General features: G+C 46.7%; 1 protein-coding gene across 1 annotated transcript in view; it reads right to left on the bottom strand.

Annotated features, from left to right (window-relative positions):
* The window catches only part of PPP4R1 (protein phosphatase 4 regulatory subunit 1), a 50,737-nt gene extending 34,339 nt beyond the window's left edge, over positions 1 to 16,398 (bottom strand). The window contains exons 1-5 of the mRNA XM_068237170.1: positions 16,295 to 16,398; positions 10,165 to 10,230; positions 8,263 to 8,421; positions 3,661 to 3,794; positions 866 to 1,386 (exon numbers count right to left, since the gene is read on the bottom strand). Coding sequence (XP_068093271.1) covers positions 866 to 1,386; positions 3,661 to 3,794; positions 8,263 to 8,421; positions 10,165 to 10,230; positions 16,295 to 16,390 — 976 coding nt within the window. The 5' untranslated portion in view covers positions 16,391 to 16,398. The remainder of the gene's footprint in view (positions 1 to 865; positions 1,387 to 3,660; positions 3,795 to 8,262; positions 8,422 to 10,164; positions 10,231 to 16,294) is intronic.
* Positions 16,399 to 21,939: the final 5,541 nt, after the last annotated feature.

Raw genomic sequence — 21,939 nt, 5'->3', positions numbered from 1 at the left:
CCTCAGGTTCACTTTAAGCGTCTACAGGTACCTTTAGTTAATGGCATTAAATGTAATGTATCTTATTGTCTGCCACTTAACACTCACTTCAAATGTTTCTACAGACCAAATATATTCTCCACAGGGTTCCAACATCCACACAAGCAAAAGCAACTTTCCTTTTGTTAAAAAAAAAAAAAAACAGAACCCCCCCCCCCCAAAAAAATTAGGTAAGCATCTATGAAAAGGGTAGCCTCCCACGTCGTCCTCGAGACCACTGCTAATGCCTGGGACCTTCTTTTAGTTCACGGCCATGCCTGTACAGTAGCAAGGAGCTGCTTGTGGATAAGTGGCTTTGGCTTTCTTCACAAGTTAGGGCTTGCTCGCACAGACACAGTACGGCCAGGCTCGAACATGGTGTGGAGCACAGCCACACAAAAATATCCTACAAGCTCTTCGGATATATTCAGAGTGTCCATACGTGGCAATGGTGGGGCAAATAGGCCATAGGAAGTCTCTGGAGGGTCCCCTCTTCATAAGATACAAACTACAAGTCCATTGCAGTTCACACACACACACACACACACACACACACACACACACACACACACACACACACACACACACACACACACACACACACACACACACACACACACACACACACACACACACACACACACACACACACACGTGTTGTGCAACATGTGTGAATCCAGCCTATGGCTGCAAAGAATGCAGACAGACACACTACTTTTATGAAATTAAAGAATTGGCAGCAAAAAGTTCAAAAGCATCCATAATCCCTGCTCCACAATGACTTCCAGGCAGGGTTAGTCGATGCACATTAACAGTAACTCATGACTGCTTTACAACTTCCAGTTACCTTTAACATCGGGATCATCTATATGAGGCTCCAAATTTTCAATCATCTCTTCCAACTCTTTTCTAGTAGCCATGGAAATGTTAGGAAATCCAGACGAAGATACCTTTTGAACAACTGGCCTACATTCAGGGTTGCTTGCCTCTGTTCCTGTCTCATGCAATTCCAAATCCAGATTGATTTCAGGTATGGGAGTCCTCCAGTAATGAAAAGAATTGAACAATTCTTGTTCAGTAGCAATGTGCTCCTGAGATTCTACTGCCAAAGCCCTGGATGCCTCCATATCAGGAGTACTCCTGTTAGGCTCTGTTGAGTCACCTGAGGTCTCTAAAGTGCAATGTGAATTAAAGTCAGAGTGATTGCTGTTCCCAAACTGTTCATCTAATGCTGTACGATCATCCAAGTCGGTCTCTAATGTCACAGTAAAGTTAGCAATGTTGTTCTTGGTTTCGGATGTTTCTGTTGAAGCTTCTGCATCTCCTTTAGTATGATCTGTGTCTTCTGGCAGGGGCTCAGTTGACGAGCTGTTAGAAGAAAAGCATGATCAGCTTTAACATCCATCTTGTTGCAAATGAAAGACGCAAGAGGACTGGCCCCATGCAAGTGAACTTATAATTTTTAAAAGCCAACAAAACCCAAAACTGAAGACAGCAGATTCTGAAAGAAAACCTATCTACAGTTAAATTATACACAGTTTATCTGCCACCATTTTCTTATTTAGCTGTGCTTACCTGCAGTTGTACATCTACTCATCTGGATCACCACTTGGCCTCCTTCCTCTCTAAATCAAGTGTACTATGACCTACCACCGCTAGCATACTGTTTATGTGGCTGAGGTGCATGCACTTCCATGGCTCCCAGCCTGGCCTGTATGTTGGGACACAGTGGCTGCAATTATGTGCCCCGGCAATGCTGTATCCTCACCTGGCCAGGATCATTCATCCTCTGCAGCATGTGCTATCTTCTGGTTTCCACCCCTGTCCTCAGTGATTGGACAGTAGGAAGAGATGACAAGGAGATTTTATACTGCACAGAATTTGATGCCAGCTGGGTTGGGATGCAATATCACAGAAAATTTGCATTGCTCAATTTTGAGTTTAGTCGGGCCTTAATATTCACAGGAGCTAATTTATCAAAGTGAACAGAAATAAAATTGGACCTAGTGGAGCAGCTACTGAGAGCAACCAATTACTGTATAACATCTCCACTGCATCCCAATATCCGTTCAACATACTACACCATTAGGCCTCTTTCACAGTGGGACGTTGCGTTTGATGTGACATTAAAGTCGCACAACGTGCCCCTAACGCAGCGCATGTAGGTTATGAAATTGGACGTTATTTTGCACTGCGTTCTCTTGGCGCGCCGTTTTCGTCGCATACTGATTGAACGAAAACGGCGCATTCGTTGCATTTAAAAAAAAAAAATTTATTGAGCATGTGCAACACACATATGGCAGCTAATTTATTGCTAAACGCACAGCATGCAGCACTTTCTAACTATTGCTACACGTTACACACAACGCAACATGTGCACTGTGAATGTCGCACAGACTTTGTATTGCTGTGCGTTAGTCTGCGTTATACATTTTTATAGCGTGGGAATTTAATGTCCCACTGTGAAAGAGGCCTTAAGTGCATTAGTTTATCTTGCAAAAAAAAAAAAGAAAAAAAGAGAAATGCAGCAAGACACAGACAGCCTCGCATGTAGTTCTGTATTATTGCAGTTTTAAGTGAGCTGCTGCACAATACAAGGTTAAGCACTTCAGCAACTCAGGCTGCTGTTACTAAGTAAGGATGAGTTTCCATGTTCCACAAAAATCGGAATTTCTAATTTTCGATAGGAATTTAACTTTTAAGAGTTGAAATATAAAAACTGTAAATTGCTTATTTTCAGGTTAATAACAAGTATTCTGCAGTGCAGTCTGCCTTATCAGTTAAGCCCACATACATTTTGAAAATGTAAAAACATATTTTTGGATAGCCACGCAGTTGAATTGCATTAGATGCAACTGGTTCTTCCTGCAAAATGTGCTTTGTTGGAGGGATTTGAAGACAGGTTTGAAATGACTTCTATGAACAAATTATTGATGTGTTCCTACAATACTACACATTTGATTTTCCAGATGACTCGCTTACTGAATCCAGAGGTGTCTGGCGCAAAACGGGAAAATTTGGGAACTGCGGGGAAGATTTGGGTGCTTCCATAGGCCGCAACTTTATTGGTCTATAGCAATGCTCATTGTGTAATTTGGGCACAGAAATAGCAGGAGCCCGAATTAGGCTAGAAACGATGCATTTCCGACGCCCGCAATAGCCAGAGCTTAAATTACAGAGAGGCAGCGGGGAAATTTAGATATACAGGTAGGGCTGCAGTTGGGCAATATATTGAAATTTATGCAGGGACACAGTGCAGGGAGCACCATCATTCAGCTACACCATTTTCAAATGAATGTGTCTGTTGCGCTGCAGCTTTAAATGCCATTGGGGGGGGGGGGGAGATAATCACCATACACACACTAGACTCTTGGCTAGGATGACCCTGAGCGTCTGGCTTGGCCGAGCTCCGTCCAATGTGTGTTTGAGATTTTAGAAGAGACAAGGGTACAGTGATGTTAACAGGTAAACGTATATTGGTGCACTAGAGAGGAAATCTGATGCCGCAGAAGGGGGAAGGGGGGTTGGTACTGGGAATGCAGATAATTTTGTAGAGAAACTTAATGTGCACGTTTACATTAACATTGTGGGGCAGAGTTTAATTGAAAACATGCAGCAGTATAAGAAAGATGATTCCCATACCTCTCACCAGATTCACTTTGTTTTACATCCTTGCCGTCTTTACATTCTTCTTCTTTGAAGTACTGACCAGAACTGGATGGGTTTGCAAAAGTTGATATAAAAGGCCCTAGGGACTGAAAGGCAGCTTGGCGTACCTGTGTAATGACAAAATCACAATCATCATTTCTGACTGTTCCAATGACTAAAATGAAATACATTATGCTACAATTGCTTTTGCTTTGTGACTTTAGTGGACATTATAAAGATCTACTCCAGTTCGATCTGGTGAAGCTATGCAGGAACACTTCCTCTGTTGGGAGCCAGAAACACACATAAATTACCTTAGTTCAAACCTAACATAATACTCTCTGTGCCAGATAGACTAAGGCCTAAAGGCACAGCTGAAGTGAAAATAAACTTAAGAAAATTTTTTATGTGTTTTACTAAAGTTAGCATAAACCAGGGGTATAGCAATAGCCCCTACAAGGGATGCAGCCGCAGGGGGGGGCCCAGAAGCCATAGAGGGCCCCCATGGGGGGAGAAGTTAATTTTCCCTGTCCTGAGAGACTGACAACTAAGGGCGCATAGAGAAAATGCTTTCTGTTCTCTGCACAATTGTCCGAATAACTGCATCTGCTCAGCCACTGATAGGGAATCATACAAAGTTGAAGACAGTCCCTATTCAGTATGTAGCAAGCTCTTGTGCACAATGCTCAGCCCCCAACCTCTTTATCCCTCCCCAAGTGCTGTGTACTGAAGTGTGACTGGAGAAGTCTGCAGAGCCAGTTTTGCTCCATCACAGATGGATACAGTGAGTAATAAGCGGAGGATGGGAGCACACTTGTTTCTCAGTTTTCTGAGTGTGTTTTTTACTGTATCAGTTTTTTTCTGTACACCATGGGTGTCCGTATGCACGTTTTATCACACAAGCTATTGTAATTGATACAGAAAATGCCTGCAGTGCTTCACTACTGTTTTTATCTGCCTGAGGAAAACACATTCAAGTGCGCACTAGCCAATTGAATAACATTGGTTCTCAGTTTACCTGTGCAGAAAGCGAGGTGGGGGGAGGGAGCCCCATCCAAAGATTTTCAGGGGGCCCCAGTGATTCCTAGTTACGCCCCTAGCGTAAACATGTAATAAAACTTTGGGAAAAAAAAAACATTACTTTTACTATTTCTTTCTGACCTAATCTGTGCCATTTTTAATTTTTAAACCTTAACCTTTCCTATCAAGATGGCTGCGACCCAGGAACATTGCATTGAGGAGTGTACACATTACATACACATTCTTGAAGAGCTGTGAACAAGAGGACAGGAGTTGTGAGCATGCCCAGTATGTCCTCATAATATCATAATTTTTTTTTCGCTTCAGTGTCTCTTTAAATGACAAACTACTGTACCCAGAAATGATTTCAGGTATCCTTTAAATAGAACACAGAAGTAAACTTGCTACCCAAAGACTACTTATGAGTGTATAATGGATCGAAAATTGTAGGGCCCTTATAGTGGGTGTGCTTTGGAGGAGGGGAGGGGGGTGAGGAGGAAAAAACCTATGCGATCTGTGGCCATTTATTTTTCTTTAATTATGCCCGTAGCTAACAGAGCCACTGATCTTTTTGCAGTGAACTTAACTGATTATCCAACCATAAAATGTGCTATATAAAAGGTTAGATTTCTACATAAATTAACCAACAGCAACCAATAACTGATTGGAGATATTCTAAATCTATTACGTTACTGTGCTGACTGACAGTTCCCTATATTAATGAAGTTCAGTTGTAGAGCATAAGATGAACCTCCAAGTCCCTAAGGGAAGGCAAGGTCCCGTCATATTTTAAAAAGTCCACCATTATCCCTGTTCCAAAAAAAACAGGGAGCTCGAGACCTAAACAACTTCAGACCAGTGGCCCTCACTTCTGTTGTCATGAAAACTTGAGAAAGCGGTCCTAGTCCTTCTTAACCTGCTGAGCGGTCTGGACGAGCTCAGCTCGTCCAACACCGTCGGAGGCTGCCGCTCAGGCCCTGCTGGGCCGATTTTAATGAAATAAAAAGCAGCACACGCAGCCGGCACTTTGCCAGCCGCGTGTGCTGCCTGATCGCCGCTGCAGCGCGGCGATCCGCCGCGTGCAGCGGCGAAAGAGGGTCCCCCCAGCCGCCCAAGCCCAGCGTAGCCGGAACAAACAGTTCCGGCCAGCGCTAAGGGCTGGATCGGAGGCGGCTGACGTCATGACGTCACTCCGCTCGTCGCCATGGCGACGAGGTAAGCGAAACACGGAAGGCCGCTTATTGCGGCCTTCCGTGTTACTTCTGGCCGCCGGAGGCGATCGGAAGAACGCCTCCGGAGCGCCCTCTAGTGGGCTTTCATGCAGCCAACTTTCAGTTGGCTGCATGGAATAGTTTTTTTTTATTCAAAAAAAACCCTCCCGCAGCCACCCTGGCGATTTTATCAGAACGCCAGGGTGGTTAAAGGGACTCAGAGCAGTGCAGAAGCTATGGGAAGATGCATATCATTTTAAAGGTCTCTTTCTCCTCTTTCCAATGATATATAAATCGTCGCCCTACGCCTTTTAGTTTTCGCTATTTTCGCGATTGAAATTGCAGCGGCTGCGATTTCAATCGCGAAAATAGAGAAAACTAAAAGGCATAGGGCGACGATTTAGGTGTCGCCAGAAAGAGGAGAAAGAGAGCTTTAAAATGATATCCATATTTCCATAGTTACATTGCATTACACAGGGCGACTTTCTGCTGAATGGAGCTGCTGACTTTGAGAAAAAGTCGCCCTGTGTAATACAATGTAACTATGGAAAGATGGATATAATTTTAAAGCTCTCCTTCTCCTCTTTCTGACGACCCCTAAATCGTCACCCTACGCCTTTTAGTTTTCTCTATTTTCGTGATCGAAATTGCGGCTGCGGCAATTTCAATCGCGAAAATAGCGAAAATAGCGAAAACTAAAAGGTGTAGGAGGGCGGTTTATAGATCATTGGAAAAAGGAGAAAGAGAGCTTTAAAATGATATGCATCTTTCCATAGTTTCTGCACTGCTCGGAGTCCCTTTAAGCACTCCACTCTGCACCGCCTGGATCCACTCCAATTTGTGTATAGAGCAGATAGGTCCACGGATGACGCTATCAACATATGCTTGGAGTTAGTTACAGACCACCTGGACAGACCGGACTCGTATGCCAGAGTGCTCCTCTTGGACTTCAGCTCGGCATTCAACACCATATGTCCACAGATACTGCACGAGCTTGGTGTCCACCCCACCCTCCGCTGCTGGATCACGGATTTCCTTACGAACAGGTCCCAAACTGTGAAGCTTGGAAACATATCAACCAGCCCAAGAACAACCAACACGGGAGCCCCACAGGGATGTGTTCTGTCACCCTTTTCTGTTTTCACTTTATACCAACAACTGCACATCCAAAGAGAACTCCGTCAAAGTCATCAAATTCGCAGATGATACCACAATTGTTGTCCTTGTTAGGAAGAACGGTGAACGGGCCTACCTCCAGTAGGTGGAAAGAATCAGTCACTGGTGCAAGGAAAACAAGCTAGTGCTCAACAGCACCAAAACTGTGGAAATGGTCATTGACTTCAGAAGGCGGAGCACCACCACCCCCCACCCGATCCATATTAATGGGTCCGAAGTCAGTAGGGTCTCCAGTGTCCGTCTCCTGGGCACGACCATCACGGACGATCTGAGCTGAAAAGCCAACACCATCTCAACCCAAAAGAAGGCCCAGCAGAGACTCTTCTTCCTGCGGCAACTAAAAAAGTTCGGTATGGTCCACGAACTCATAAAGTCCTACTCCGCCACGATGAATCTGTCCTCTGCGCCTCCATCCTCGTCTGGTACGCTGGGGCCACAGCCAGTGACAGATACAAAATCCAGAGGGTCATCAGAACTGCAGAGAAAATAATCTCGAAGTCCCTTCCCCCTCTGGAGCTCATTCATGAGGCCAGGATGTGTTCCAGAGCAAAAAGGATTTCCAACGATCCGTCGCACCCAGGCCATCGCTTCTTCCAACGGCTCCCGTTGGGGCGTAGACTCAGGGCCATCTCCACCAAGACATCAAGGCGCAGGAACACTTTTTTTCCCCACAGCAGTGAGACTCTTGAACTCTGTACGAGCCTCTCGGGGTCCCCCGCCACTCAGGGAAGCACCTACGTAGACTGACACACCCAATGTTAACATTAGTGTTCTACTTGTCTCTGTGCTGCTCCTCATGAAATGTCTCTGTATCTGCTGATGAGTTGCTTTACTGTTGTTTTTTATGATTACTTTGATTATCCTTTTTCTTTTTTTGCTGCATTACTGCTCTCTTCTACTGTCAGTGTGTCTGTGTAAACAAAGTTCTAAGATATTCTGTGCTGCTAAAACCAATTCCGGGCATGACCCAAATCATGCTTGGCGAAATAAACGGATTCTGATTTCAACTGCAATTCTGCAGTTCACATGAGAAAATCATATGTAAAACTGAATGTATACCATTGTCATCAAGCACCCTTTGTACTTTCTATAAATACATACTGCACATTATAAAAAAAAGGCCACAAAATGCTTGAAATATTTACATTTTTGTGTCATTCAAAAAGTTAAAACTACTGATCACACATACCCATCTAGATGGGTCACTGATTAAGTTAATAAACAAAGATGATAGCTTGGTCCTCCGAAGCTCTTGAGATGTAGCACAAGACACCGCCATAAAACACTCAGCACAGGCCTTCCGCACACCCCACACATTGTCCGAGCAAAGCTGGAAAAAGCGCGGCAACTGTAAGACAACAAATAACACATTACGATTCAACGTTTTACGCAGATTTTAACTCAATAACTGTACTAAAAAAACAAAAAAAAATCCATAAATACCAATAATAGTTTTGTGGAAAAATGTAGTGCCTTAAAGAGAACCCGAGGTGGCTTCCAAGAACGCCAATTGCACACAGAGGCTGGGTCTGCATATACTGCCCAACTCCCCGCTGATTGGAGGGAAGGGACACAGGCGTGGAGCGGCAACAGAGGCAAGGGAGCGCCGAGACTGACAGATGCAGAGATAAACAGCCGACTGCGACACACTGCATGTCGACAGCTCGGCGTATAATTTATGGGGGTCAAGCAGAGCGCAGGGGGGCCTGTGGGGGGGGGGGGGTGTTGTCGGTATAGCAACAGAGGTTGGGCAGTATATGCAGACCCAGCCTCTGTGTGCAATTGGCAGCTCTATATTTTGGACTTATGAATGGAAACCATTTTAATTTTTTTACACCATTTTACTGGCCACATAAAACAATATTCTACAGTATTTAGCAGGGCTGTGGAGTCGGAGCAATTTTGGGCACCTGGAGTCAGAGATGGAGTCGGTGGTTTCATAAACTGAGAAGTTGGAGTCGGATGATTTTTGTACCACGTCCACAGCCCTGGTATTTCTAACAAAGTGGTAGATAGACAAAAGTGCTGTAATTTGCAGTCAGACAACTAATTAGTCAAGATGTTGATACCAGAAACAATGGCTTCTGCTCTGTGCTGCTAATTATTAATGAAGCAAAATGGGAGGACAGCCTCTTCACAAGTTGCCCAAACAGTACTGTGGCTGAGGTGGAATAGCAAGCAGTGCATTATGAGCTTACTATCAAGTTTTGAAAATTCATGCAAATTGAAAGTGAAATTTTTTTTATAATGCTAAATTACAAAAGGAGTCGTGCAGTATCTAAGTCTACAGCAAATGTATTAATTTGATTACTGTGAGGTCAGGAGCCAATGAAATGAACTGATATGGGAGCTCTGCTGTTAGTGTGACAGCAGGGCAAGTCGATGCAGGGACGAGAAATGCAGCGAGAGCGAAGAGACCGCGCGGCGTGACCGAAAACTGTGCCCTGGCAGGGATAGCAGCATCAAATAGGGCGTAGATTTCAATTACCAAGGTCAGGAACTGGTTAATGCTTTCTTTTTCAAAATGGCCTTAAAAAAAAAAAACTCACCCGGTATGATCAATACCCGTTTGAAATTTTGAAGCAAAAGTAAAAATAACCCTTCAAAAGTGTGGCAGCCAATAGATAATAGATGTAAACTCTTCTGAGGATATGCGTGTCTATGACTTGAAGCAGAAAAGTATATATTCCTTTTTTATTGCTTTCAGTGTTCCCACTGAGATGGAGTTTTAACAGGGAACAGAAGTGAGTGAAATCTGAGATTCAGATCCATTCAAAATTATTAGTAAACTGAAGAACTAAAATGTGTCAGGTTCCTGCTGCAGTCTGTATCGCCACTAAAGATAATTTTACTTCCTGTACCAGTCATTGGTATTAGCAAGCATAACATTTTCATGGAAATCTCTGCAAAAGGAATCTAAACCACTCAAAGACCTAACAGGAAGACATACCAAGCCTTCCCAACTCAATTCATAAGAAATAGAAAAGGCCTTTGGGCTGTGCATCTAGGAATAGTGAGGAGTCTCCCGCATACATCCTATCCAGCCTGATGCATGTATTATAGTGATCACATGTTCTCCAATACAACTCACCAGCATCTTCTCGGTTGCATCCTGTCCAACAACGCTACAGATATCTCCAAAATTGGCTGCACACACCTAGAATGAAAATTTATAAATATAAAATACTGCAGAATAATTTCAGTGAGGAGTTTTTCATTAGTTTCCTGGAAAAGTACAGTTAATTTCTGAACAAGTTCAACTTACTGTATTGATCAGCCGGTCATTATATTGAATCACAAAGCAGGCAATCTCTTGCTCTAGAGTAATGGTGCATGTGTTCTGCTAACATTGCAGTATTAAATAGATGTATATATTTTCTGATTGGATTAAATGATGAAGATAGGTCCAATGTGACTAAGCACCCCAACATTATGCTAAGTAGCAGTGCTGCTCAACAGGATACCGGATATCCGAATAGACTCGGATATCCGAACTTTTTAGGCCTATCCGATCGGATCCGGATTCCGGATAGCTGGATGGGAATCCGGATAGCTCTATGCGGATAGTTGGTCTCATAACCCGGATACCCGCGGATACCGGTCGGATATCCGAATCCGGGTGCTGTAACCATGGACATTATGTCCATGACGTCATTCAGCCAATCAGAGCGCTCCCAGCCTAAGCCCAAGCACCCAATCACAGAGGAGAACCTTGGCCAGTCCCTCCTGTATATAAGGAGGGGGCCATGTTAAGAATCTCGTCCTTGCTTTGTGACTGCCACTGTGATAGGTTGTCCAGTGTGTTTGGCTGAAGCAAGTACATTATCCAAGTGATAACCCAGCGTTTTAACACTAAAACACCTTCTGGTTTTACTGTTGTACTGTGTTGTAGTTAGCTTAGCTAGTCTGTGTAATTTGTTAGTGTCAGTCAGTCTTGTCAGTCAGTCTTTCAGCTGCAGCAGCTGCGCTGCCTGTGCCTGCTACTAGGTCCTGTGTCTTTGTGTGTGCTGTGTCTGTGTGCACACACTCCAGGCTCCTTGCTGCTGGCTGGGCTGCTATTACTACTGCTACTGTGGTTTTGTATTGTGTAGTTGCAGACAGTGCTAGTACTACAGATTATTGCTGCTGTGCTGCTGCTGACTGAGTGAGCAGTGTCAGTGTGTTTAGTTGTTGTACTCCTGTCTGTCAATCTGCTGATCATTTCCAAGCCCGCCGCCAATAATAAAAGTGCACCAAGTACCCCACACACATCATCTGTGACGTCGACTCATCAGTGACAGTGAGTCTTGTACAGTACTATGTCTGGCACTGGCAGTGTGAGACGGGGGAGGGGAAAGGCCGGAAGGAGAGTGAGCAACATTACGGCCTCTGGCAGCAGTTCTGCCGCATCAGGCATTCCGCCGCTACCCACTGGCAGTCACGCTGCAGAGACGCAGCACCGTGTTGCGTCCATTTTCAAGCAGGGTCAGCGGCGCAGATTGGAGGAGAAGGACGCCGCGTCTGTGATGCAGCAGATGGCGCATGACGAGGAGCAAGCCAGTGACAGTGAGGCCACCACCACCACCAGCCCTAGCCCTAGAGAAAATATTCTCTGCAAAATTGGCTTTTCAGAAGAGTCTGAGATGCTGACAGTAATTGTTGGGGGGGAGCCCGTCCATGATGTGTCAGCAGAAGAGGAATTTGATGCGGGCTCATCATCCCAGCAGTTTGATGAAGGGGAGTTTGATGATGAGGTGAAGGACCCGGACTACCAGCGACCGGAGGGGCATGTCAGCTCTGACTCTGAGGAGGAGGAGTCAGTGGGTCTGGCACGCAGGTTGAGCATTTCAGGGATTGGCAGGAGCAGCAGTGGGCATGGAATACGTGACCCGCAGGCTGCTGCTCCATCTGTCAGTGGCACGACTACCACCAGCCGCACCACTCAACCCCAGGCCCTAACCACCACCGGCAGAAAATCCACAGCAGCATCCCGTTCTGAGCCACGTAAGGGAAAACACCAATCCCCAATATGGCAGTTTTTCCATCTGCCCTCACTGGATAGCAAGTATGTTACGTGCAAATTATGCCATGTGAAGCTGAGCAGAGGGTCTCACCCCTCCACTTATGGCACCTCCAGCTTCATAAATCATCTGGGCAATAAGCACAAACCTGAGCATCAGGAATTCAAGAGGCTGAAGGAAGCTGGCGCTGGCCCTTGCAGAGGTCAGAGCACTATAACAACCTTTGCCACTCCTGCTGACACTGAGGCCTCTTCAGGCAGCCAGTCCTCCTCAGTGGTCTCCTCTGTTCCCTCCTCAGCTTCCCGTGCAAGCCTAAAACGCCCCCACCACCAGACCCTGCTGAGTGACTCTTTTGTGGTCAGGGCTCAGCCTCCCGGCAGCCGTCGCATACGCCAGCTGAACGGCTTGCTGACACAGGCCATGTCCTCCCAGCTCCTCCCGTACTCGTTTGTGCAGGAGGGGAGCCGGATGCGTGCGCTCCTGCAGTGCGCAGCGCCGGATTGGCCAATCCCCAGCCGGCACTACTTTGCACGCAAGGCCATCCCAGCACTGCACCGCTTTGTAAAGGCCAACGTGGAGCGTGGGCTGGATCATGCGCTTGGTGCGCGCGTCCATGTGACAATGGACTCATGGAGCAGCCGCTTCGGGACAGGCCGCTATTTGTCCTTCACCGCGCACTGGGTCAGTTTGGTGGAAGGGGGTGAAGAGGAGACAGCAGCATCATCACCCCGGTGGGTGGTGCCACCCCGCAGCAGGGTCAGGGGAAGTGCAGCAGCTTCCAGCTCTGATCCGGTTCCATCCGCCGCCAAACAACCCCGCCTCAGCAGCAGCGTGAAGGCCCACCACTGCCAAGCGCTGCTGCAGATGGTCACGGTGGGCAAGAACAAGCTGACGGCAGACCACGTCTTGGCCAAGCTCCGAGAGCAAGAGAGCAGTTGGCTGACCCCCAGAGGCCTCAGAGTCGGAGAGGTGGTGGCCGACAATGGGGCAAACTTGGTTGCCGCCATCCAGCGGGGAAACCTCACCCACATCCCCTGTCTGGCCCACGTCCTGAACCTAGTGGTGCAGAAATTCCTGCACACCTACCAGGGGATGAACACTCTTTTGGGAGCGGCAAGGAAAACGGTGGGTCATTTTCGCCGCTCGGGTGGTGCCACAGCGACCCTTACAGCCGTGCAGCTGGAGCTGAACCTCCCACAGCACCGCCTCATTATAGACGTTCCAACACGCTGGAATTCCACCCTGGCGATGTTGGAACGTCTGGTTGAACAGAGGCGGGCTGTCAACCTGTACCTGGCCAGAGCCACCATGGATGCCAACTTGTTGGGGACCGGCACCACCCACCTCCCAGACATCATCCGCCCTGCTGAGTGGGGAAAAATGCAGCTGGTGTGCTTTGTGCTGGCACCCTTCCTGGAGGCCACCAACATGGTCAGCCGGGACCATGCGTCGCTGTGTGAGTGGGTGACCATTGTGTGCATGCTGGACAAGGCCCTCGATGCTCTGCTGGAAGTGGGAGAGGAAGCCTTGATCCAGCAGGAGCAGCAGCAGCACACTTCACAGTCCACCTCTGTGCAGCAGGAGGAGGATTCGGAGGAGTTGGAGGAGGACTTGGAGGAGTTGGAGGTCCCTGACCTTGAAGAGGAGGGGGCACAGCGGAGTGCAGCTGCAGTAGTGCGGGGGTGGAGAGAGCAAGATGAGGCTCCGGAATCAGAGGAGGACGACAGCACTGTCAGCGGTGCAGAATATCATAGGTCAGCAGAGATGGCAGCCCTCTTCCCTATGGCAGCGCACATGCTGCAGTGCCTGCGCAAAGACCCAAGGGTGAAGGAGATGAGTGCTCGGGAGGACATCTTGATCACCCTGATGCTGGACCCACGGCTGAAGGGGAAGCTGGCTCAGTTCCTGCCTGTAGGAGGAGACCCTGTGCGCCGAATCAGGGACTTGCAGCGGATTCTGGTTCGGCGCTTGGAGGAAGCCTTCCCCCGGACTCCCACCCCCCCTGCTGTCTCAGTCCAGCCAGCACAGCAGCAGGTGCCTGCATCCAGCATCAGCAGGCGCCCAACAAACCTGCTGTCTCTGACAAAGGCGCTCTATGCCACACCAGTACCGCTGCCTACAGAGGAGGTGCCTGCAGCAGCATCCGGCTCTCAAAGCCAGAACCAGCACCTGACCCGGATGGTGGCCGATTATATGGGGTCCTATAGCGGGCTTGACACCGACACCCCTGTGGACCCCTTGGAGTACTGGGTGAAGCACCTGGATATCTGGGGCGAGCTGGCGCAATACGCCCTGGAAGTGCTGTCCTGCCCGCCTTCCAGCGTTATGTCGGAAAGGTGCTTCAGTGCGGCCGGTGGCGTGGTCACTGAGAAGCGCTCTTGTCTGTCAGGCCAGTCTGTGGACAGACTGACTTTTTTAAAGATGAACGAGGCTTGGGCAGTTGGTGAGTTCCTGGCCCCTGTTGTTGGCAAGAGGGGGAAATTAAGTGGCTGAGTGGTAATCACTATGCCTGGCCTGCTTAACCACCCTTTACCACCACAACCTCCTGACTCCATCTTCATGAAGCCAGGTTCTTATTTTTTGAACTGTGCCGTGGTACCTGCCATGGTCAGCTGTGTAATTTTTTTGGAGGTGTCTGTGCTGTGCGAGTTGTGGGGCCCCAACTGCGGCAGTACGACCGACCGCTTCCTGGAACCTCTCCTAATTTTTTACTGTGCCGTGGTACCTACAACAGTGCCATGGTCAACTATGTAAACACAATAGCTGTGTAATTTTTTTTGGAGGTGTCTGCTGTCCGAGTTGTGGGGAGGCCCCAACTGCGTCAGTACGACCGCTTCCTGGAACCTCTCCTAATTTTTTACTGTGCCGTGGTACCTACAACAGTGCCGTGGTCAACTATGTAAACACAATAGCTGTGTAATTTTTTTTGGAGGTGTCTGCTGTCCGAGTTGTGGGGAGGCCCCAACTGCGTCAGTACGACCGCTTCCTGGAACCTTTCCTAATTTTTTACTGTGCCGTGGTACCTACAACAGTGCCATGGTCAACTATGTAAACACAATAGCTGTGTAATTTTTTTTGGAGGTGTCTGCTGTCCGAGTTGTGGGGAGGCCCCAACTGCGTCAGTACGACCGCTTCCTGGAACCTCTCCTAATTTTTTACTGTGCCGTGGTACCTACAACAGTGCCATGGTCAACTATGTAAACACAATAGCTGTGTAATTTTTTTTGGAGGTGTCTGCTGTCCGAGTTGTGGGGAGGCCCCAACTGCGTCAGTACGACCGCTTCCTGGAACCTCTCCTAATTTTTTACTGTGCCGTGGTACCTACAACAGTGCCGTGGTCAACTATGTAAACACAATAGCTGTGTAATTTTTTTTGGAGGTGTCTGCTGTCCGAGTTGTGGGGAGGCCCCAACTGCGTCAGTACGACCGCTTCCTGGAACCTCTCCTAATTTTTTACTGTGCCGTGGTACCTACAACAGTGCCATGGTCAACTATGTAAACACAATAGCTGTGTAATTTTTTTTGGAGGTGTCTGCTGTCCGAGTTGTGGGGAGGCCCCAACTGCGTCAGTACGACCGCTTCCTGGAACCTCTCCTAATTTTTTACTGTGCCGTGGTACCTACAACAGTGCCGTGGTCAACTATGTAAACACAATAGCTGTGTAATTTTTTTTGGAGGTGTCTGCTGTCCGAGTTGTGGGGAGGCCCCAACTGCGTCAGTACGACTGCTTCCTGATACCACTCTGATGTTGATTGACAGCCATTTTTTTTTTGGGGGGGGGGATTTTAAGTCCACTCCCCACATCATCAGTGTTTCCCTTTTCACAATTATGATGCTACATGCCTCATATACCCTAAAAAACCTTTTTAAAGCAATTTAAAGGCCACTTCCGGGATTAAACACGGATATCCGAATCCGATCGGATACTAGGGTCGGATATCCGAATCGGATTCGGATCGGAAAATTTTGAATTCGGATATCCGATCCGGATCGGATAGCGGGGTATCCGGATCCGAATCGGATCCGGATTTTGAAAAGGGGTATCCGAGCAGCACTGCTAAGTAGTGAGTTATTATGGTTGAAAAGGATGTCACTAATATCCAGATCAAAACAGAATTTGAAATATGTACTCTGAAAGCAGTAAATAGTACACAGCTTTAGGACCATTAAGTGCCTGTTGTAACTTGTAAATCACTAAACGTATAGTATGGATGCACATACCTTCCGGACATGGAACATCCTGCAGTCACAACACATCTCACAAAAGCGCGGAAGGATTAACCTCTCAGTTATATCCTTACCCACCATGGAGGCCATTTTACACATTATCTGAGAAGAGAGAAAAAAATACATTTTTTTTTTACAAGAGGAATGTTAATCATCCCCAATTACTTGTAAGCTGCATTAAAAAAAATAAATGAATTCTGTGCAACGATTGTCCAATAGCATCCTACTCATCAAAAATATTAGCACACATAACCACACTAAAACGGTCTTCTAGTTTCAATTTCATCAACAAACAGTACGCCACACATATAATGACTGAGCACAGCTCTGAAACCAAAGTTTCCAATGTGTGAGGAAAAAAAGAAAGAAAGCCTGGGATAACCTTAATTTTAAACGGAAACCTCAGGAGGGCAGACTATTGCAGAACTACCTTGGTCTGCAAAACCAGGATGAAGGTTTGGACAGACCCGGATTTACATCACAGGAGCTTATAGGCACAGATGTCCTAACACCCTAGACTTCGCCCTCCATGATCCTACAAACACCCACCGAACCACATTGCAAGTGTGCTGTCTTTCCCAGCTGTCACTCCTCCCTTGTCCGTTATAAGTGGTGGCCCCAAGTATTAAGGAGCTATAGGAACCTCAGTATTAAATAGCTAGAGGTGCCCCTGACTGAAGGGAGATCTCGTTAGTGAAATGCCAAGAGCCGGGCGAGTAACCTCATTTACACTCACCAGGACACTGCATAGGGAAGGAGGGAGGGCTGGGAGGGGGATTGAGCCTCCTTTTCATCAGATGCATGTAGGCATGTGCCTACAGTGCCTTATGGTAAATCTGGCCCCGGGTTTGGAGTGTGCAACTGGGACTGGAGCAGAGACAGGTCACAACTATTGACCATGGGCAGTCACACGACTACAGCATCCTCTATATTAATATGCAAGTGTCTCTGTGTCCCTGTGCCTGACTTCCTGTGTGTGCGCCCCCGTGCAGGCAGAGACTGTACAGCAGAGGGAGGACGGGGCCAGAGGGGGCGGCCATGTGCGCGCGGGTCAGGCGCCCGCATGAGCAGCATGCGGCCGCACGCATGAGCGGCGTGTGGGCGCACGCATGCGCTCTTGGAGGAGTGCAGGCAGACCTAGCCCATTTTTAAAACGGGCTAAGGTTACTAGTTACATATAAAATAATGGCCCTGATGTACCAAACAGCGGTAAGATTGTAGCATGTGTTGCTATGGTAAAGCACATTGCCACAGCAACACACAGGTTATCCCAGCAACACATGTGATGCTATACACTGTTCATTTTTGAGGTGATTAGATGGTTCGATAGATAATTTCTGACATGTCCGATCTCCCTTTCGATCCTTTCGTCGCTCGATTTCTGATAGAAGTGAATGGAAAAAGATAAGAAAAAACGAGCGGAAGATAAGAGAATCGACTGCAGAATCGAGCAGCAACAACGATGGAGAGGAGAATAGAGTGCCAGAAAACGAACCGTGTATTCCCAGCATTAGGGAAATAATCTTCCCAAGAGTTTACAGCTTTGCTTTTTCAGTCACTATGAAGTCTAAAGACGATGTCATACTCCCTCTAGTGGATTTCTACAATGCAGTACCTGTTAGAACCAGTAACAAAAGTGCTAGCATGCTCTGCCATTTACTGGTAATGTAGAAAAAGTAATCTAAAGCTTCCCAGGCCTTCTATTTCGATTCCCTGAGCTGCTGTCAAGCTCGACTAAGGTACACACAGGCAATGCAGACACAATAAAGCAGCACTTCAGGCACAACGGCCAGGGACTGAATAATAAGCATGCTACCTATTCATATGCAAGATACATAATGTGTGTGTGAGAGGTCTATCAATTACAAAAGACCAACTTCCCTTACTAAAAAGAACATTGATTACACATTCACTTGTACAGAGATGTTCAGTTTTGTTCTGGAAAGTCTTACATCACTTCTTGGTTATGAATCATCTCTCTTTTGACCACTATCTAAAACATTCTGCATACAGAATGTTTGCAAGTGTCCTGTAATAGAGGACTGCAGAACCAGCAAGGGATTCATGAAAACTGCAAATATACGGTAAATAACATTCCTAAACTAGTGAATTCATGAATACACAGAGGATAAACCCAGTTTCGGCTCAGTTTTTAAAAGTTTTAAACAAAAAAAAAACAAAAACACACACACACACACACACACACACACACACACACACACACACACACACACACACACACACACACACACACACACACACACACACACACACACACACAGTGGAGGAAATAATTATTTGACCCCTCACTGATTTTGTAAGTTTGTCCAATGACAAAGAAATGAAAAGTCTCAGAACAGTATCATTTCAATAGTAGGTTTATTTTAACAGTGGCAGATAGCACATCAAAAGGAAAAATCGAAAAAATAACCTTAAATAAAAGATAGCAACTGATTTGCATTTCATTGAGTGAAATACGTTTTTGAACCCCTGCCAACCATTAAGAGTTCTGGCTCCCACAGAGTGGTTAGACACTTCTACTCAATTAGTCACCCTCATTAAGGACACCTGTCTTAACTAGTCACCTGTATAAAAGACACCTGTCCACAGAATCAATCAATCAAGCAGACTCCAAACTCTCCAACATGGGAAAGACCAAAGAGCTGTCCAAGGATGTCAGACACAAAATTGTAGACCTGCACAAGGCTGGAATGGGCTACAAAACCATTAGCAAGAAACTGGGAGAGAAGGTGACAACTGTTGGTGCGATTGTTCGAAAATGGAAGGAGCACAAAATGACCATCAATCGACCTCGCTCTGGGGCTCCATGCAAGATCTCACCTCGTGGGGTGTCAATGGTTCTGAGAAAGGTGAAAAAGCATCCTAGAACTACACGGGAAGAGTTAGTGAATGACCTCAAATTAGCAGGGACCACAGTCACCAAGAAAACCATTGGAAAAACATTACACCGCAATGGATTAAAATCCTGCAGGGCTCGCAAGGTCCCCCTGCTCAAGAAGGCACATGTGCAGGCCCGTCTGAAGTTTGCCAATGAACACCTGAATGATTCTGTGAGTGACTGGGAGAAGGTGCTGTGGTCTGATGAGACCAAAATAGAGCTCTTTGGCATTAACTCAACTCGCTGTGTTTGGAGGAAGAAAAATGCTGCCTATGACCCCCAAAACACCGTCCCCACCGTCAAGCATGGGGGTGGAAACATTTTGCTTTGGGGGTGTTTTTCTGCTAAGGGCACAGCAGTGTTCTCCCCAGGGCCAATCAGGGGGGCGGGCCGCCCGGCTGTTTTTAAACCCCGCCCGCCTGTTGTCATTGGCCCACCTAGCTAGGAAAAAAAACAGCCAAAGCAGAAGCGTCCGACCGCGCTACAGTACATCATGCCGACAGCTGCAGTCTGCACGCACGCCTTCTGCCCTCATCTCTACCTCCGTCTGTAGCCTGCATAACTATGCAGATAGGCAGCAGTGGGTGTGGCCGCGGGCAGGCTGGAGGGGCTCGCTTATCACGGATTCTGTCTGGCATTCTTTCTCTAGGCTCCGGTGAAACTTTTAGAGCTGCCAGGCTTCCTTACGTTGAAAACAGGCCTGTGTAACAGCTCAGCCAATCGCTGCGCTCTTAGCATGGCTTGGGGAGTGGCTTATGCAGTGCTGTGACACACGTGGAGTGGAGGCAGATGGCGGCAAATGATAGATCAAGGAGGGAGCCGGGGCACCGCGCACGGAACAGCCAGGCAGAGAGAAGCAGCTACAAATACAGGTTAGCTTAATGTGAAGTCTGCCTGGCTGAAATGTTAGGAATTTCTTTTCACTTACTGAGTGGCTGCGCTGGCAGTGTGGATTCACACCCCTTCCCCCTCCCTCCCCCTTACTCCTCAAGATGACCTGGTGTGTGTGGATTGCAGATCTCGGAGTCTCCCAGACAGGACACTGGCCAGCTGCATACCGAGGGGACTCTGCTTGTCCTGTCACAAGGCTTTGTTACATAGCCTGATAGCAGTGTGCAGGTGATCATCTGAGATAACATACGTGGTGGCTGTCACCTGTGTGTTTTTTTTTTATTAATCCAGCTTTTTGATGCCTATTTTGGATCAATATCTATGATCATTTATGATAATTGAATTACCCCTGCCATCAGGTAACTGACTATCCACAGAAGAGCTTACAATCTAATTCATGCCTTTATGCCACTTACTCTCCAGGAAGGATCTTACCATCTAGTCCCTGATGTTCTGTCACTAACTATCCACAGAGGATCTTACCATCTAATCCCTGCTGTGATGACACTAACTATCCACAAACTATTTTACAATCTAATCGCTGCCGTTGTGTCCCTAATGGTTGGTACACACAATGAGATTTTCTGGCAGATTTACTGCCAGATCGATTATTTCCAGCATGTTCTATCTGATTTCCAATCGATTTTTCATTCAATCCTAGGGAAAATTGGGCATGTTGGAAATAATTGATCTGGCAGTAAATCTGCCAGAACATCGCATGGTGTGTACCAGGCATAACTATCCACAGAGGAGTTTACAATCTGATCCCAGCCATTATGTCACTAACTACAAACAGAGAAGCTTACAATCTAATCCCTGCTGTGATGTCACTAACTATCCATAGAGGACCTTACAATCTAATCCCTGCTGTGATGTCACTAACTATCCACAGAGGAGTTTGCAATCTAAACCCTACCGTAATGTTACTAACTGTACTCAGAAGATCTTACAATCTAATCTTTACCGTCAATCATGTTGCTGGGGGAACCTGAGCACCATCATCTGAAACAATTTCTCCCTAATGCCTGGTACACATGATGCAATTTTCTGACAGATTTATCATCAGATCGACTATTTCCAACACGTCCAATCTGATTTCTGATCAAATTTCTGCTCTGTTTCTCATAGAAGTGAACGGAAAATCGATGAAAATCAGATTTAACATGTTGCAAATAATCGATCTGACAGTAAATCTGTCAGAAAATTACATTGTGTGTACCTAGCAGGTACATCGGCTTGTCTCCTCCTCCACCTATGCTGTAAGCAGAGTTGCACTGGTCCGGCATTCCCCTGTCACACCCCACCCGGCTACTTTTTCATGCCACCCGGCTGGAAAAAATTCCTGGGGAGAACACTGCACAGGACAACTTAATCGCATTAACGGGAAAATGGACGGAGCCACGTATCGTGAAATCCTGAACGACAACCTCCTTCCCTCTGCCAGGAAACTGAAAATGGGTCGTGGATGGGTTTTCCAGCACGACAATGACCCAAAACATACAGCAAAGGCAACAAAGGAGTGGCTCAAGAAGAAGCACATTAAGGTCATGGAGTGGCCTAGTCAGTCTCCGGACCTTAATCCAATAGAAAACCTATGGAGGGAGCTCCAGCTCAGAGTTGCACAGAGACAGCCTCGAAACCTTAGGGATTTAGAGATGATCTACAAAGAGGAGTGGACCAACATTCCTCCTAAAATGTGTGCAAACTTGGTCATCAATTACAAGAAACGTTTGACCTCTGTGCTTGCAAACAAGGGTTTTTCCACTAAGTATTAAGTCTTTTATTGTTAGAGGGTTCAAAAACGTATTTCACTCAATGAAATGCAAATCAGTTGCTATCTTTTATTTAA

The sequence above is a fragment of the Hyperolius riggenbachi genome, chromosome 5 (genome assembly GCF_040937935.1).
Source record: "Hyperolius riggenbachi isolate aHypRig1 chromosome 5, aHypRig1.pri, whole genome shotgun sequence".
Classification (NCBI taxonomy): domain Eukaryota; kingdom Metazoa; phylum Chordata; class Amphibia; order Anura; family Hyperoliidae; genus Hyperolius; species Hyperolius riggenbachi.
The sequence above is the reverse complement of the archived record's forward strand: the minus strand, read 5'-3'. Positions and strand labels throughout refer to the sequence as shown.